This window comes from Pygocentrus nattereri, chromosome 3 (assembly GCF_015220715.1).
Source record: "Pygocentrus nattereri isolate fPygNat1 chromosome 3, fPygNat1.pri, whole genome shotgun sequence".
NCBI lineage: Eukaryota > Metazoa > Chordata > Actinopteri > Characiformes > Serrasalmidae > Pygocentrus > Pygocentrus nattereri.
The window spans coordinates 41209735-41229011 of record NC_051213.1 but is presented as its reverse complement, the minus strand read 5'-3'; the positions used below and the strand labels follow the sequence as shown (position 1 = coordinate 41229011).

The following is a 19277-nucleotide window of genomic DNA, read 5'->3' as shown; positions in this document are numbered from 1 at the left end:
CATTAAGAGTCCCTCTTTAAAGGGTAATTCCACAGATTTTTTCTAAAGTCTGTATAATTAAATGGTTAAGATGTAAGTCATTCAGAGCGGTTTGTTGCAAAATGCTCTGTTCTATAGAGACTTACCAAGAGATTTGTGGTGGTGATAGGAACCAGATGTGTGTCCACTAAAAGCTCCCTCACAGAAGGATATTACAAGAAATGATTGTGGTTACAAATACATGGTTACATCGTTTTCAGATTTTCCTCTGTTGTATAATTATCGAAACATCGTCCCTATTCAAAGAAAACCATATACCTCTATTTTTTCCCCAATTTTTCCAATTTACAGGCAATTTATTACTCCTTCACATCATTTTAACTTCTTACCATAACAATTCAAATGTACCTTTCATAGTCATATGGACATTTTCCATATATTTAAAAAAATGTACAGTTACAGATATAAGCAAGTACAGGCATTTTGTAATCATGCTACGAATAAATAAATAAATAAGTAAATAAATCCCCTGTAAATCCCACTGCAGTTCTCTGATATTGCGTTAGTAGATGTCTTTTGGAAAATGATTTATAGGGGCCTGAGGTCTTATCAAAAGGGATTTTAAAAATCCAATTCATTTCAGCTGCTACACTTCATAGCCTATTCCTCACAGGTTTTTTTTTTAGCAAAGTGTACTGGGTGGCACATGTTCCAGTACATTAATGTTCATCTTTAAGCATGGTGTTATTTATATTGCAAAAGCCAGCAGAAATGTCCTACTGTTCATCCCTGTTTTTACCTCCAGGTCAGTTTTACCAGCCCTCTTTTTTGATTGGTTACCTCATGAAAGGTGACACATGATGGGCTGAGCTTTTCTGCTGAAGTTGCACATTTTTTCAACTCGATCCACAACAGAAATATCCACAATTTGTGGTGGAAACAATGGAGCCTGTGGAATCCCCATCCTGCCATTGGATACAAAGGCATTCACTAATTGTGAACTACTAAGTAGCCATGACCTTTTCTGGCAAGATCTTCGCCAAACACCTAACTCAAATGTACAGAGCCATTAAGATGACATTGTGATTGTGAGTATTTTTATTAATACATTGAGGCCACGAGTTAAGTTACTGATGGCCAAGTGCATTCAATCTATTATTACAAATGCAAGTAGAAGTGGGGCGGCAACGGTGGGGCGGCACGGTGGGTAGTGCTGTCGCCTCACAGCAAGGAGGGCCTGGGTTCGATTCCCCAGCCGGGTGACCGGGGTCCTCTTTGTGTGGAGTTTGCATGTTCTCCCTGTATCTGCGTGGGTTTCCTCCAGGTTCTCCGGTTTCCTCCTACAGTCCAAAGACATGCAGTCAGGTTGATTGGACGTGCTAAATTGCCCCTAGGTGTGAGTGACTGTCTGTGTTTGTCTGTCTGCCCTGTGATGGACTGGCGACCTGTCCAGGGTGTATCCTGCCTTCCGCCCGATGACTGCTGGGATAGGCTCCAGCACCCCCCCAGGACCCTGACGGAGAAGCGGCTTAGAAAATGGGTGGATGGATGGATGGAATGCAAGCAGAAGTGTCCTACTGTACAGCCACATAGTTCTGCTTTACCCGCCATTTTTTCTGATTGAAAGTGACACACAATAAGAGGAGTGATGCTGTTCACTAATTGTGAACTACAATGTTAGAAATAAAGCTACCATGCAGGTACATGATTCGTTCATCAAGGTTTAAACAATGCAAGTGTACCCTCAAAGGTGCAACAGCAGTTTTCAGGTCCAACTGTGTACCTTAAATAAGTTTTTATTAGTGCAAAACTAGACATTTGTATCTTTTTATAAACTACTGTTTTATAACAGAACAATAAAAGAAAGAAAGAAAGAAAGAAAGAAAGAAAGAAAGAACGAACGAACGAACGAACGAACTTTATTGATCCCAGAGGGAAATTGCAGCTAGTTTCACTAGCAACACATATAATTACACTTACATAAACTATGCAGAAAAATACAAACTTGAAATAAATCTAGACATTTGTTCAATACAATAGAAATAAAATAGATTATAAAAGTATATCTATTTACATGGCATATGAGCCAGATTTGCTGTATTTACAGACAGCAGGCACTGAGTGGTATGAGGTAGTCTAACAGCACATATTATCGACATGACTAACTCTGAGCTGCATCAACATTGTAGCATAAAGTGCACAATGACAAGTGTCATTTCAGTAATTGTTGTGATATAATGCACAGTGTGTATTAATTGAAGAGTTGATACAGTGGTGTGGTTCAGCACAGTTCAGATAGATATTCAGTTCAAATAGACCTTTTAGTTATAATAAACAAAGAGGGATTGGGAAAGTGTTGTGCAGAAAAAACCCTTTTGATTTGATTTCAACTCAAAGCACTCAGTGGTTGTATTCATTGTGGTTGAATCAGTGAGTGTGTTTACATGCACTTAATAATCTGATAACTGCAGAAAAGCTGATTTTGCCTGTAATCTGATCAACACATTTACCTGCACTTGTAATCAGATAATAGAAAACTCTGGTTTAACAGAAAACAGGCAGTAACTGGATTTCTGATCTGTAACTCAAACGTCATGCTGTTTTTTTTTTTTAAAAAAAGCAGAGTAACAGTTTCATGGGCTGAGAAATCTGATTACTGACCTAAAACCCAGCTCCCTTTGTCAGATTCCTTGATTGGAGTTTGGTCTTTACATGACCATTTCAAAAATTGGATAACTGCAGAAATTTGATCATGATCGGATAATTGAGTGCATGCAAACATGTTCAGTTTAAAGAGCCCATAGATTGCATTTTTCCTACATTTCTTATTATTTACTTTGCTTTTAAGACTGCAACATGTAAATAACCTCTGTTCTGATTGGCTGTTCTCTGTTGTGCCTCATTCAAAAAGCAGTCTGGGCTGAAAAACTTCTTAACACTTAAGCATGGATGGTGGAACTAAAATGTTGAAGGTTCAAATGTGTTGGTTGCAGTGAATTCAAAGTTTACATATAGGACTGTAGACTGTCTGAGCTGGGGAGTGCAGTGAGCTTTGAAACTGTAACAATGCTTACATGCTACATCAAACTCTGGGAAAGTGGGGAAGACCATTTTTTTTCATTGATATGGGCCCTTTAACTGAACCAGACTACTTCTTGATTACCTTCTGTCTGTCTCCTGTCTTGTCTGTATCGTTCTGACGAAGATACCTAAGAGACTGGAGCGTTGTGTTGTTATATGCCACTCTGTTTTCTATGATTAATGCTTGGCATCCTTCAATGGCAATGGATTGGGCAAGATGGAGGCAGATGATCCGCTGTGGCGACCCCTAAAGGGAGCAGCCGAAAGAAGAAGAATGCTTGGCATCCTTCACTTACTGTCACCTTGACTTTAGCCTCCCTACAACCTTTTAGTATTTCTAAGGTCCATCCATCCATCCATCCATTTTCTGAGCCGCTTCTCCGTCAGGGTCGCGGGGGGATATATATATTTCTAAGGTTTTATTGCAAATTCCCTTCATTCACATGAATGGAAACAAGAATTAGGGGCTATTTTCCAGTGACAGCACCAGTGTATTAAGTGTCTCGCTTCCTTTTTGCGGGTTCAGGCTCTTTCTTGTCACATCAAACCATCACAGCAAAGGTCTTTAAAGGGGAACTCCACTGACTGTTCAAAATGTCTTCATAATTAAATGATTGAGATGTTATTCAGAATGGTTCGATGTGAAATTATCCTTTTAGAGAAACCTGTAGAGTCAGAATTGTTTACAGCGGTGGTGATAGGAACCAGACGTCTGAAGAGTTTAATGCTTCTTAATCTCCCTCGCAGAACGGTGGCATATTCACTGCCTCGTGTGTAAGACGTCTTGGCTTGAAATGTATTTGAATTCATTTATGGCGGAGGGCTACATGCAGGGCGTTGTGTATGGAGTCAAATTAGGGTCTTTAATGATGACGAGAAAAAAAAAATTATCGCAAATATAAGATTAGCATTTTACGTTCCTGTTTTGTTTTTGCAATACTTTCCCTCTTTTGCGTTCTTTCTTTTGTTTGCGCGTCACACTGCTTTTCTTTGCGTCTCGCATTTTACGTTCCTCATTTTTTTTTGCGCTTCTCTCTTTTCTTTGCTCCGGTTTTACCCTGTGTGGGGGCGGGGAAAGAGGCGTGGCCAAGATCGAAAGGCGTGCCGTGAACGTTCCGCGTCATCAGTTGGAGCCACCGTTACACAGCACGGCAATTCGGTTTACTGGTATCATGGCAGACGGTCGCCCAGCTGGACCACAGCTATATACACTGATATATATACAGGTATATACACTGATATATATACAGCTATATACACTGATATATATACAGGTATATACACTGATATATATACAGCTATATACACTGATATATATACAGGTATATACACTGATATATATACAGGTATATACACTGATATATATACAGCTATATACACTGATATATATACAGGTATATACACTGATATATATACAGCTATATACACTGATATATATATACAGGTATATACACTGATATATATACAGGTATATACACTGATATATATATACATGTATATACAAGCTGAGGGAACTACTGAGGACAAGTTGTAAGCCTTCTGTGCCGAACCATGTCTAGGTAGAAAGTGGTAAATCTGCACGTTCTGGTCTCTCCTTCTGCATCACACACACACACTTGGAGCTGAAAACTACTGGTCTACTGAATCAGGCCAGTGGTTCCCAATCCTGGTCCTGGAGTACTCCTGTCTTGCACATGTTGGTGTTTTGTCAGCACCCGAACTAATTAGATGGTCATGAAGCCTTTAAGTGTTCAAGTGTGTGTGTGTGTGTGTGTGTGTGTGTGTGTGTGTGTGATGCAGAAGGAGAGACCAGAACGTGCAGATTTACCACTTTCTACCTAGACATGGTTCGGCACAGAAGGCTTACAACTTGTCCTCAGTAGTTCCCTCAGCTTGTATATACATGTATATATATATATCAGTGTATATAGCTGTGGTCCAGCTGGGCAACCGTCTGCCATGATACCAGTAAACCGAATTGCCGTGCTGTGTAACGGTGGCTCCAACTGATGACGCGGAACGTTCACGGCACGCCTTTCGATCTTGGCCACGCCTCTTTCCCCGCCCCCACACAGGGTAAAACCGGAGCAAAGAAAAGAGAGAAGCGCAAAAAAAAATGAGGAACGTAAAATGCGAGACGCAAAGAAAAGCAGTGTGACGCGCAAACAAAAGAAAGAAACGCAAAAGGGAGAAAGTATTGCAAAAAAAGCAGCAACATAAAATGTGAAACGCAAACAAAAGAAATAAACGCAAAAGAGGGAAAGTATTGCAAAAACAAAACAGGAACGTAAAAAATGCAAAATGCTAATCTTATATTTGCGATATATTTTTTTTCTCGTCACCATTAAAGACCCTAATTTGACTCCATAGTTGTGAGGAAAAATAGCACCCAAAGAAAACTTTGTTGTGTTTGTGTCGCAACCCCTGGTTCCTATCATCACCATTGTAAAGAAATCTGAGTCTCTACAATAAACCATTTCGCACCAAATCCCTGTGACTAAATCACTCAGAAGGTTTTAAAAATTGGTGGAATTCCCCTTTAACGAACGTGGTCGAATCCAATTCTCGCCAATCCTGTGGCGCTGGCCATCTAGACAGCTCACTCAATACCCTTGAACTGTGGAGGCGTGGTCAATATGACGTCAGTCGCCGACTGTCGCTCTGCACCTATCGCCTCAGCAGGAAACTCCATCGTAGCCAACCCGCTTGCAGCTATAACGCCCTTCAGCCAATCACCTTCGGATCTGTGCGTTGTGGGCGGACCAAGTCGTCAGTCTTGTAGGTTGTGGCATAACATCGTACCGGCGCTTTATAGCCGAAGAACTGGACCGCATTGCACAACGTGAGTATCACACGAGGCCTCACGAACCCATTTAACTATCTGTCCGTGAACCGGCTGCGTTTTCGGGTTGCAAATGTCACTAAATATAAGCTTTGGGTCAGCCAGCGTAAGGTCAGACAGTGAGGGGAGCGTATTAGCTCTCAGAAGGAAATGCAGCCACTTCTCCAGAGTCGTATCACCCACCAGCTAACGTTAGCAGCCTAGCTTGCGAAGCGAACCGTGAGGCAAGTCTTTATTTTTGTACTTCGTTATGAATTGGTCTTCATATTGAAGAAGCTCAAGATGTTGTGGCCAGCATTGCTGACCCAAGGACAGCTAGCTAAGTTATTTATCCTGGTTATTTTTGTTCCAGCGTTTACGGTTTGATGGTGTAGCATGGCTTGATAGTTCTAAACTAGCAGGACTCCTGACCTGAGTCAAGGATACGCCGAGATAGCAGATGCCAGGAAAGTTGCAGTCGTTGCCTGTAATGAAGTCTTTCCTCCGTTACACAGTGTTGCATAGACTTGACTTATTCTTGCTGTGAGTCTCCTATGATTTAATTGTCCAAACAGCAGAGTGTCTCAGCCGTTTTTAGACTAATAATTAATATTTACGTCGGCTAATGACTTGTATGTGTCTGATATGTTGGGGAATAATACTGGCACCTAAAGTTTGGTGTCTGGCTTAAAAGAGAATTATACTCATTGCTCTAAATTTCTTTATAATTCGGTGGTTAAGATGTTAAAGTCATTCAGAGTGGTTTGATGCGAAATCAAAATTTTTTAAGTTTCTCCTTAGAGAAACTTAACGAATCAGACTTGTTTACAGTGTTGGTGATGAGGACCAGACGTCTGAAGAAGGTCATGTCTCTGAAAGCTTCCTGATAGAAAGCTACTGCCTGGTGCCTGATTCTTTTTTTCCTGATATGTATAAGATGAACATGTATTTTATTGTCTGTCATTTAAATGTAGATCAGTGCATACAGGCAGAGGAAAATTGATTATTTCAGATATACCATTATTTTACTATTAGCAGTTTTGCATGTAAAAACTCAGGATACATGTAGGTTCTCTGGGGGTTTTGAAGGTGATATAGGAAAAGTATTGTATTATGATTCTTCAAGACATTTTAATGATGCAAGATATGACTTGAAACAGACAAAATAGAATATGAAGTGCTATATATAAAAAATAATATAGTATAATAGTATTAGTTAAAAAAAAACTACAGTTACAGTTTTTATTCAATGTTTCACATACTGTGCTGGACTAAATCCAATTAAACAGACCTAATTATGCTCACTTAGTGATGAAACATCGCTGTTTCAGTTTCTGTCATAATTTGAAAATGCGTGTTGACTTTTACATTGTGTGTAAGTTTCATGATGAACTAACCAACAGAAGTAACCCAAAAAAAGGGGAAAAAAAATCTGCTTCCATTGACTTGAAATGGAAAATAAACCCTTTAAAAATAAAGGGTTTATTCCTTCTCCTGTGAAGTTAGCATTTTGGAGATATGTTTTTTTCCCTGATATATTTAGTCAGTGTTCTTTAAGTACTAAGATGTCTGGAATAAGCCCAGTAAAATGTATTGCGATATAACTTATGAGATATTGATAAATTCACTGTTTTGCCCATCACTAGATAATAGTAAATATAATGGCTGCAGTTAATCAGTTCACACCAGACCACCCTGAATGACTTTGATTCATTTTTAAGGGGCTCACTCTCATTCCTACGTCTTTACACTAGCAAGACAGAACACTCTTGTGTAAATGATGTCATGTCAGCACTTGTCATATTAACTGTTATTTTCTTATGGCAGCATGGGCAGTGTGTTGGCTGCCAGCTCCCCAAACCCTCCCGCTTCGGGGAGTGGTGGCACCCAGGTGGGCCCAGGGCTGGTGACAGTGCCTCCAGGGTTTACCATGCCCCCAGTTTCTCCAGCCCAATCCTCCACAGGCCAGCCTGGGACAGAGACAGAGTCCTCTTTGCCCAACCCAGGGACATTTGAGGAATGTCATCGGAAGTGCAAAGGTCAGTGAGCAGAGGAAATTGCTTGTTTGACCACTTTGGCCTTCATCATCTTCCCTCCTTGTACATAGCATGTGTAAGTGTGTAAATGGTGTGAGTAACTCCGTACTTTCAGTCCTTTAAGTCCATGCTGTTGAGGACTGAGTAGGTGACACTTGATCTGACAGTTTTCTTTTTTTTCCTGACCTTCAGAAGTCTTCCCATTGCAGATGGAGGGTGTGCGGCTGGTTGTTAACAAGGGGTTGAGTAATCACTTCCAGGTCAGTCTTAAACTCTTAAAATCCCAGTCTTGTAACATTTTATGTCTTATTATTCAGTGGCTACATTGCAAACAGGCTGAGTTATTATTAAGTTATAGTATAATTAAAGTTTGTACCTGGTCATTTAAGGGGTTAAATGCTTAGACTAGGGGACAAAAACACATTTTTGTTCTGTGAGCATTCTGTCCAACCTCACTCCATTTCAGTGGATGTTTGATTAAAGTCACATAATGCAATAAATGTAACACGTTTAGTTAAAGTATTGCAGGGTGATGTTTAAACATGTCACATCAAGTGTTCACTGATATACATTATATTGTCAAAAGTATTCACTCACCCATCCAAATAATTGAATTCAGGTGTTCCAATCACTTCCATGGCCACAGGTGTAAAAAAACCAAGCACCTAGGCCTGCAGACTGCACCTACACATATTTGTGAAAGAATGGGTCACTCTCAGGAGCTCAGTGTGCCCAATCACGCTCCTCCGTCTGGCAATCTGATGGACGAGTCTGGGTTTGGCGGTTGCCAGGGGAATGCTACTTGTATGACTGCATTGTGCCAAGTGTAAAGTTTGGTGGAGGGGGGGGGGTTATGGTGTGGGGCCCCTTAATTCCAGTAAAAGGAAGTCTTAATGCTTCAGCAGACCAAGAGATTTTGGACAATTTCATGCTCCCAACTTTGTGGGAACAGTTTGGGGACAGCCCCTTCCTGTTCCAACATGACTGCGCACCAGTGCACAAAGCAAGGCCTATAAAGACATGGATGAGCGAGCTTGGTGTGAAGTCCTGACCTCAACCCGATAGAACACCGTTGGGATGAATTCTCACTCCTAACCCTTGTGGAAAGCCTTCCCAGAAGAGTTGAAGCTGTCATAGCTGCAAAGGGTGGGCCGACATCATATTAAACCCTATTGATTAAGAATGGGATGTCACTCAATTTCATATGCATGTGAAGGCAGATGAGCAAATACTTTTGCCAATATATTGTATATTTAGCATATTGTGATGCAAATTATATTCACAATATGTAGCAGTGTAATTGCAAGATGATATTTTGCATTATGCACTCCTTGAGTAAAGAAAGCATATCTGTAACCTGTCCATTTCTTGACACAACAGGTTAGCCACACAGTTACGCTTAGCACCATTGGAGACTCTGGTTACAGGTTTGGAGCCACATATGTTGGGAGCAAACAGACAGGACCTGCTGAGGTGAGTCATGTTGTTTCAAAAAGTTTCAGATGTTTCACTGATCTAATGGCCTTTTTATTTTTTTTAGAACAGTCTGTGGGTTGTCAGCACACAGTAATGCTGACTTGGGACATGGGAATATTAAGAGTGTGATTTAACACTAAATTCATATTGAAAAAATCTGTTTCAGTATGAAATTGAAGCCATTAAACTCACCAGTGTTGACTCCAGATTGATTGTAATGTACAGTAGACATAATTAGATCTTATACAGGGTGATGTAAATAACATTTGCTGCTTTCTTTCCTTAGTCTTTTCCTGTAATGGTTGGTGACATGGACAACACAGGCAGTCTCAACGCACAGGTTATTCATCAGCTGACAACACACATACGCTCCAAAGTGGCAATGCAGGTGGGTGCTGCGCACTGGAGGAAACAATCGTGACTGATTTGAAATGATGTTGAATTGTTTGTGTGCTTTTTTTCTGGGGTGGCAACATTTGCGTAATTGGCCAGTGGCACACACTGAAAATGCAGTAGGCCATTCATGTGTCTAGATATGTGTACTCCAATAATATAGGACTACAGCAACAAAACAACCGTGGGTTTCGCTCTTTCTGCCTCTCTCTGCAGCCCACACACATAGCGGCCCCCTGGGAATTGTCTTGGTCCTCCTGATGGCAGTCCATCCCTGATTTAGCAGGCTCTGTAAAGTCTGGCATAAGAACATAACAAATGTGTTTTTATCTGCATCATTTCTGTTGCTTTATCGAACCAAGAAACATCAGTCAGGCACTCATTTTTAGGTAATAAAAGCAGGGTTTTGGTTATAGTAACATAAAAGGTGTAATTTTTTTTGCATTTAAAACTTCAGCTTTAAGCACAAGCCCAAGTATGGAGTACTATCAAACCAGATTAAATATTCATAGGATCATGAAGTTAAGTGATTTTATGATATGCCTAACCCATGCTTGTGAAGAGCATGAACTTATCACAGTCTTACGTTACAGACACAGCAACACAAGTTTGTGAACTGGCAGTGTGATGCAGAATACCGTGGAGATGACTTCACTGCTGCTGTAACTCTCGGCAATCCAGACGTCCTTGTTGGATCTGGTAATTTCCCTGATAATTCACATCGAATGAAATGTTTCCTTGAGTGTTTCTCCTGAATTGGCCATTGCCTAAGCTTCTAATGCAAACTGTCACTGTAAAATTCCTTTCATTTATAAACGGGGTAATTAAATTGGCTTGGGGCTGGCAGGAGAAGAGACATGCGTTAAAAGATAATGTAAGCACACACTGGTACACAGTTCTAAAATATGATCTCTTGTTTCTTGAAGTGTTTGAGTCATTAAACATATTACAGTAAAAGGTTCTGGTGCCCCCATTTCCAGTGCCAGTGTATCTTGAGTTGGTGGACTCAATAATAGAATTTGTTAGATTATTCCTGTTATACTGTTGCAATTCAGCTCAATTTCACAGATCACACAGCAACACAAATTTCAGACAAACAGCTTTCAATCAGCATGATTAAATATCAAGTAAAGACTGTACATTTGGCAAGGGTATAATCAAGAATATTACATGAAATGCTTTAGTAATGATGTGCATAGTTAAGATATTATTGGTTGTGTGATAGTGTGGTTGGTATAGTGTAGTGGTTAACACCTCTGCCTTCTACGCTGTAGACTCGGGTTCAATCCCCACCTGGGTAAGTACCCTGCACTAAACCAATAAGAGTCCTTGGGCAAGACTCCTAACACCACCTCCGCCTACCTGTGTAAAAAAAAAAATGAATAAACTGTAAGTCGCTCTGGATAAGAGCGTCAGCCAAATGCCGTAAATGTAAATATTTATAAGATATTAGTTGATATTTTTTGGCTCTACATGATTACTAGGACAGTTTTCAGTCCCACTTCAGCATTCTTTTGGATGTTTTTGGCTATTATATGTTAAAAAAAAGAAAAGTTTTTAAATGTTTAGTTGTAATGTATGAAAGCAAGTACTCTTAGTAACACTGCATTCTTCATGGTTTTTCTGCTGTTACAGGTATTATAGTGGCCCATTACCTTCAGTCTCTGTCACCTGCTTTGGCACTGGGTGGTGAGTTGGTTTACCACAGGAGACCAGGAGAGGAGGGTACAGTGACCTCATTAGTGGGCAGGTACACAGGTAATTATGCATCACCATATAAGTGTATGTACAAAGCAGTTCCAAAGAAAGTTGGGACAGTATATTAAACACTAGTAAATACAGGAAGCAGTGATTAGTAAATTCTCTTTGACCTTAAATATTAAATATAAAACAATACAGAAGTGCTTTTTTTTTTTTTTTTTTCACCTGCAGCACATTTTGAAAAAGTGAGGGCAGAAACATGTTTACTGTTGTTTTACATCATCCTTCCTTTAACAAAACTTAATTTATGAACTGATTTAATTTTCTTTTATGTAAATCTTTAGCTGCGCAACTGTACAGAACATTTATTGCTGTATTTTGGGCTACATGTTTTCAGTGGGAGACGGGTAGCATCTGTACTCCCTGATCACGCAGTTAAGTTGTAAAGTGCAGAGTGTATCTTGGTGTTGTCATGGTAAAATAAGTATGGACACCCTTGAAAAAGACATCAGCTAGAAGGCAGCATATTTTGCTCCAAAATGTGTACACCATTTTAGACCATGCCATTACACACCCTGGCTTTTGATCTTTACGCTGGTATCTGGATGGCCTTTTTCTTCTTTGGCCCAGAAAACACGTACATAATTTCCATAAACAGTCTGTACGGTTGACTCGTCCGCCCACAGCATACTTTGTGTAGAGGCTGTGATAGCTGTTGAGAATGAGACCTGTATTAGAATCATGGGCCTTGGGTTCTGAACATCACAACCAGTGTCCCAGCACCTTATTCCCAAGTCTAAGGGAAATGGGCCCAGGCCAAATCATAGAGTAGTACTTACTGCTGCTGTATATAGACTTAGAGACCGAGGTTATGGCGCAAGTTGTGACTTGTAGGCTTTTTGGATAGTAGAGTCTCCACTTCCATTTGTAGATACAGTGACAACAGTTTGTCAAAGCATTGTATAGACCATGTGGTGAGCTTTTCTGAAAGCTGTAGAAAGTCTTTTCTGAAAGGTTATTTATTTATTTTTATTTAAACATTCCCTAACGTTCCTAGTTAGGACTGCAGCACATATTTCGTTCAATTCTACAGTCAAAAATATTAGAAAATGTTAAGGCATTCAAATAGCTGGTATTTTTCCTGTTTTTTATGAAAGCACATAGTTCAGTGCATTGATTTTTATCCATTAGATGGGAAACAAAGTTTTGTTTATCAAGCTAAACACCAGTGAGTCACCAGTAACATAGTAACTGCGCATCTAAAAAGACCAAGATCATCTGCTTGCACATCACACAAAAACTTCCCCAAAATTCCTTAAATTACTCTTGTCCCAGCTATTTTGGAAGGGGTTACAGCTATCAGTTTCAAAATGAGGCTATATTTTCAGAAAACAATAGTTAATAAGGTAAAATGAAAAAAAAATTGTTTGCATATGATATACTGTCCCAACCAAGGCTTGTATAAAACAAATTGGCAAACTATTCACAAAATGTATTCACAACTGTACAGTATGCAGTCTACTACAGTGCAAAAACAAAACAACTGGGCTGTGAAGTACAAGTCCCATTTTCTCTACATGTTTTTGGAATTTTCAATTTGGAATCTATTGTTCTCCCACTTATTTTCCTTTGATTTGCCCTTATGCTAAACTCCTCAGAAATATCTCCTGTTTCTAAAATGGCTAAAGAGGAAAGTTGGGCAGCTAAGGTGGGTTTGGGTAGTTGCTTTTGTGACTCTTGAATGGGAATATAATGTATGAGAGCTTTGGGAACAGCTTTTGTTGAAAGGACACAGCTGTAAGTCATTGGCTTTATTATTATAATGATGGAAGAGTTAAGGTGGCAGCAGGTGCACACACTAAGAACAAATGATACGCTGAACGATTTGGAGTTATACTTGGAGTTGGAAGCTTTTTTGAACAATCAGCAACCTGTACTTACTGGCCGTTTTGATTCTAAATACAAAGGTGGTCTCTGACTTTTGCTCAGTATTGTAGATGGATTTGTATATAGATCTATAGAAATGAAGACACTCTTGTTTTCAGGTAACAACTATGTGGCCACATTGACGGTTGGAGGAGCTGGTGCACATGCTTCATATTACCACAAAGCCAGTGACCAGGTAACCCTTAGTTTTATATGTTCCTTCCCTGATCAAAGATCCATCACATAAAAACAAGAGACAGAAGCTTTTTATATTTAGAACCCCCTACATTACTTTACAACTAATCTTTGGCAGTCTGCTGCTGGAATCATGCAAAATACATTTAAATTTGGGGGAAATATGCAATTGCGATTTTTTTTTTTTTTGACTAATATTGCAGTTGTGATTTAAATGCTCCAAACCTTTATTTATTTCATGAGAACCACATCCATGGAGCACATGCATTTTTAAAGCTTGGGGCCAGACTGCCATTCCATGAGATCTGTATCATTACATAAAATTTCCTCACTTCAGATAATTAAAATCATAGCTCTTGCATTTTGATAAATTGTGATTTTTTTTTAATATAAAAATGATAAATGGCCCTATTTTAGAATGTAGTTAAAATGCTGCTGGAATTTGTACCCCACCTAAAATGTTTTAACTACATTTCCCCTCATGTGCACATTAATGCTGGAGTGAATTTATGAAATGAATGAGATCCAGTTTCTGAACCTTCTTACTGCTTCCTACAGTTACAGGTCGGGGTGGAGTTCGAGGCTAGCACACGGACACAAGAAACCAGTGTGTCCTTCGGCTATCAGGTGGATCTCCCCAAAGCTAATCTTCAGTTTAAAGGTACCTACTGTCTTTAAGTCCTAACTTTTTGCAGCAGGACTGCGCAATACATTGCTTGTTGTTTGTTATCGCAGTATTGGTATTTACAGTAATTACACTTGTGAGCAAGAGTTTGTAAACCCCCGATGAAAGTACATGTTTTGTTGATTGATGACGTTTTGTGTAAAGAAGTTAACACATTCACTACAGAGAACAAACTTAAATATGTTGTTTTTCTGCAAGTTGTAGTGCACAGTTTCGACTTACTTGCTGATGTTGGCAAACATAAAACCAAAAATTTGTCACTTTTGCATAGGCCACCCCCCCCCCCCCCCCCCCCATATGTCAAATACAGCCAATAAAAAGTAATTGAGCATTAAAATGTGTAGCCGCTTGTTCTCTGTAGAGGTTCTCTGTGTAACATATTTTCCTTTAGAAAATTAACAAAACATCCATATAAATGATGCAGCATTTGCCTTCATGGTGTGCATGCGCCAGTGTAACTGCTGCGCCACTTTAGCTGAAATGAGAAACAGGAGTTCGAAGCTAGCAAATAAAAGAAACCAACTTCAGCTTCATCCTCTTTTCTGCAATATTCTGTGAAAAGTATTCTTAGGCCCAGTCCCCTTTTCACCCCAACCCCTTGTTTTCGAGTGTCACGCTAACCCCTTGGGACGGAGCACTACAAAGGGTAGTGGTTGAAATCTGGCCCTACGAAATAGGACAACCCTCAAATAATAAAAAAAAAGAAAGAAACAAAAAACTTTACATCATTAACAGGCTACTAGAGGTGCTTTGTAAACGACCCGGCCCGCCTTCAGTGATGGGAGAGAAGGCAAAAGTTCAGCAACCTCGTCGCTGGTCTTTAGTCACATTTTGGGTAACGTGCAAGAAGAGGGGGAATAAGACAGTTATTTATTATTGGCCACTGCTAATTCATTGGTGATGTGAAGTCAGATATTCTTGTTCGAATTTTCCCGTACTACTTTAAATGGTGCAGCAGTTACATTCTGGCGCTTCAGGCTTCAGTACTGCTGGAAAATTAGCTAGTTAGCATACTTTTAGCAATTTTTGAATGCTTGATATGAAGAAAACAACCATAATACATTGAAAAGACATTAAACTAAGATAATACAGTGGTTATCATCATTTTTCTAACTGAGAAATGACTGGGTTTCGCTCGCGCAGCCATTTTGCCGGCTTTTTCTTTTTTTCCTCATAACACTCCATTTGGAGCGCCATATAGCCCTAACACTTCGCCCTACCCCTCTGTCTCAACAAAAGTTGGGACATCCCAACCATAGATGTGAACGCGCAAAACAGAGGGCTATGGGATAAGTGGTAGGGGCAAGGGGTGAAATGGGATTGGACCTTAGAGTAGAATGCAGGACAGAAAAAATGTTTTTGGACCAGAGTTTGTGCTGGTGGCTTTAGTTTAAAGCCTGGTAATTAAACATGTTCCTCAAAGAGTCAAGGAGTCACTTGAAAGCGTTTTGACTCATTTGAGTCATTGGCCAAGATTTGACCTCCTGTCCCAGACCACCTTACATTAAGGCTATCCTTATTAAGGGTTTATGAATGCTTTCAAAAGTGTTCATTGATATTTATCAATCACTTCATAAACGTTAATGTTTTCTGACTTGTTGCTTGCCAGATAGTGAGAATACATTGATCTGTAACAGTAAACTTTACATTTTACTGGTTAATGAATCTATAATGTTGTCTCAAATCGTACTGATTAATAATCTTACTTTTTCTCTTTGTCAGCATTAAAATGGTCACTGCCATCAGATATTCATATTTATCACATGTAACATCACTGTTTCTATGTGTGTTAAAACTGCTTACTAATGATGATGGCCTAATTGATGACCATTAAGCAACAAATTTTATACCATTTATAAACGTTTTATTAGATTTCAGACAGGTGGACTGTTTTTTTTTTTTTTTTTTTTTTTTTTTTAAAGGATTGAATGAAGACACCACCTCTAGCATAGTATTGTTGTGTGTTGGTGTGTCTTAAAATTTTGATCCTTTCCTATTACATGTGAACGCATAGCATTAAATGAATGTAACTTGGGATGAGTAAAGCCTTATTCAGACAGGAGTAGTTTTCCATGAGGAGGTGGCCGTCCATGGGACGTCTGTAATGTTTATGACCAATTCAGACGGGATAAAACTCTCTATAAATGACAGTGATGGTAGTGGCTGCCCGATTTACACACTGCTGTTATGGCAGAAGCAAGTAGAAAGCATAAAAACCTTTAATTTAGCTGTTTTATTTTACCTTAAACATCTCCCTCACTGCACTGTCATTAGCTTGGGAATTCACAGCCAAACAACTGTATACAGTCAAACATTTTCCTATATTTAAGGAACTCCTTTTACACAAAATTCTAGCATTTTTACTGATATGTTGATTCAGACAGGACTAATATAACCTGAGGATGTTTCTATAGCTGCTTTTATAAAAAGTAGAAAGCCCCAGAACCTTTACAGGTGTGAAAGCTTGCATTCTGTAAAAATGACTGACCTTCAGACGGCACTGAAATCACTGAGAAACGCAGGGTAAAACTAACATTACCCCATCTTCTCATGTAAAACTAATCATGTGTGAATAGGGTTAGGAAAAGTGAGTTTGTACCCAATGTTTAACTTTATTTCTATATAAATTCCATACCAGGTTCCTTAGACAGTAACTGGGTGGTAGGGGCCACAATGGAGAAGAAGTTGGTCCCCCTCCCTCTGTCGCTGGCTCTCGGCGCCTTCCTCAACCACCGCAAGAACAAGTTCCAGTGCGGCTTCGGCGTCACCATCGGTTAGAGCGGCACGGGCGGCCAAGACTCGCAGCAGCTCTGCCCCTCCACCAGGCTTGGACTGGTGCGGAGAGACAGGGGGACATGGACCAACACCGAAACTGAAAAGGACTCGGAGGCGCTCAGACAGTACTGCGTTTTAACACTCACACAGATGGACCAGGCCAGAGCGCTGACAGGACTACACAAGCTGAGTCCATCAAGCTCTCTTCTATCTATCTACAAACAACAATCAGTAAAAAGCAACACTCAGGCAGGTTGTTTTGCTGATCCTGTGAAATCGTACTTGATCGGATAAGTATAACATTAAAATATATGGGGAAAAACACATTTTCTTGTTTACTTATGATATGGTGCATCCAGGTTACATGGAGATGCCTTTTTCATGTTTGTTCCTCATCATTTCTGCAATTTTATAGGCCCAGGGGTCATTTCTGAAAGGGAAATCATCTGCCATTTTTCTTGCTCCTGTAAAGGATCAACAAGTACATGTATTTAGTGCTTACTTCAGACACCTGTGTTTTGTAGGTCTTGGTCACTTTTATTTTCTAAGTGATCTGAAGTACCCAATTTCCTCCTCTTTTCATACCGACAGCAGTGTTCACATTATTCTGCTAGAAAAAAGTAGACAATAAGCAGGTCAGCGGCTCCCATATTCAAGTCATGCTGTACTGTACTGTTATGGAATGGACGTTTCCGTGTCCCTTTGTCTCTGACCAGACATACAAAGCTGTCAGAGTTTTGACAGGTAGTAGATTCCTGTCTTGTACTTTTTTTAGTTGAGGCCTCAGGCCAAATTTGTATGCTGGGTTTATATTCATTAACAATCAATTTTTTTTTTGCTATTTTTCCCCCCAATACTGATTCAAATCAAGATTCAGTTTTTAATGCCACAAGTTTAAAACATTACATCAGTCTGATCAGCTTTTCTGAAAGAATGTCCTTTGACAGCGGGGTAAATTTTAGATTATGTTCATTTCATAGGTCAGGGGTGGGCAGCTGTGGTCCTTTTGGGCTGGGTTTCTGTACAGTTCACCTGATTTGAGTAAATTACCAGGTTTGCTTGGTGTCTTAGAGCAAGGAAATCAGCCATCTGGCTTCAGTTCCCCACCCAGGTCTTGGGTTTAGACACACTGTTGCTGAAGTGACAGTAAGTTCATGTCCAACTGAAGAAAACTGGTGGCTGATTCTCTGTTAGCCAGCTAACTTTAGCCAGACTCCAGACAGTCTGATATAAGTGGTGAGGGGAATCTCTCACTGGACATTTTTGACCTTTTTCCTCCATAATCATGCACCTAATACCTTGTTAAGGTACCCACTGTTCTCCAACACCAATGTTCTAATGTTGGCAGCTAGCTTTAGAACGTTCCAGAACAGATACTAACAGGCTAAATGAACCACTGTGAACTGAGGGGAACCGTGTGAATGGGGCAGAACATTGTAAAGATTCTGAGTAATCGTACATACACCCACCCAAACGTTTGTTGAATAACTTTGGGTCTATGTGCTTTAGGTTTGATTTGTCAACCTTCAACGAAAATATAAAATACAGGTTGAGCCAGTGGTCACCAACTCTGGTCCCGGAGATCTGCCTTCCTGCTGTCTAGTTCTGACCGCAACACCTGCTTCAGCGAATTAACCTCCTCAGTCCTTGATTGGCTGGATCATGTGTGTTTTTGGGGGGGTAGCTGCATTGTAGAAAAGAAGAGTAAGAGGAACAGAGTTGGCGACCTCTGAGTTAAGCCATAGCCAATATTCAAGTGGCGACATCAGCCTGAAAAGTAAAAGGCAATGCAGTGGAATCAGGGGAACGGAAGCTTGTTACAAATACCGGTCATTTTTTTTGCTTTTAGTAAATGAAGGGACTGATCTTTTTGGTGTAACCAATCAGACTTCAGTTCCAGCAAACTGTTCCGAATCCAGACGTCATCTCAAACCTCTTGATGGCTGGGTTCACAGTTTGAAACTACTGTATCTGCTGTATGAAATGAACGATCCGAATGATATTTGACTTGCCTGCCTGTCTAAATAGTGTGTATTACTACCATGTAATGTTTGTTTATCATGCAACGATTTCGTCCATGTGACACGAGGACGGTCTGCTTTTATGGGTGTTGTGATGGATTATTTTACAGTGAAATTAAATTGAATTAAAATCTGGCTTTGGTTTAAATTACAAGAACATGTATCTTGTCTTCAAGATTCCAAGATCA

At 39.9% G+C, this 19277-nt stretch overlaps 1 protein-coding gene across 2 annotated transcripts; it reads left to right on the top strand.

Annotated features, from left to right (window-relative positions):
* The first annotated feature begins 5821 nt into the window (after window positions 1-5821).
* Window positions 5822-19243, top strand: tomm40 (translocase of outer mitochondrial membrane 40 homolog (yeast)). 2 transcript variants are annotated; one of them, XM_017715994.2, is made up of 10 exons: window positions 5822-5902; window positions 7709-7920; window positions 8110-8177; window positions 9298-9390; window positions 9680-9781; window positions 10380-10485; window positions 11422-11544; window positions 13533-13609; window positions 14167-14269; window positions 16932-19243. In XM_017715994.2, the coding sequence occupies exons 2-10, from the start codon at window positions 7710-7712 to the stop codon at window positions 17069-17071; spliced, it is 1023 nt and encodes a 340-aa protein (XP_017571483.1). In that variant the 5' UTR covers window positions 5822-5902; window position 7709; the 3' UTR covers window positions 17072-19243. The 2 variants fall into 2 exon arrangements, with proteins under 2 accessions (XP_017571483.1, XP_017571484.1); XM_017715995.2 differs by lacking the exon at window positions 5822-5902 and adding an exon at window positions 5915-6126.
* The last annotated feature ends 34 nt before the right edge of the window (window positions 19244-19277 follow it).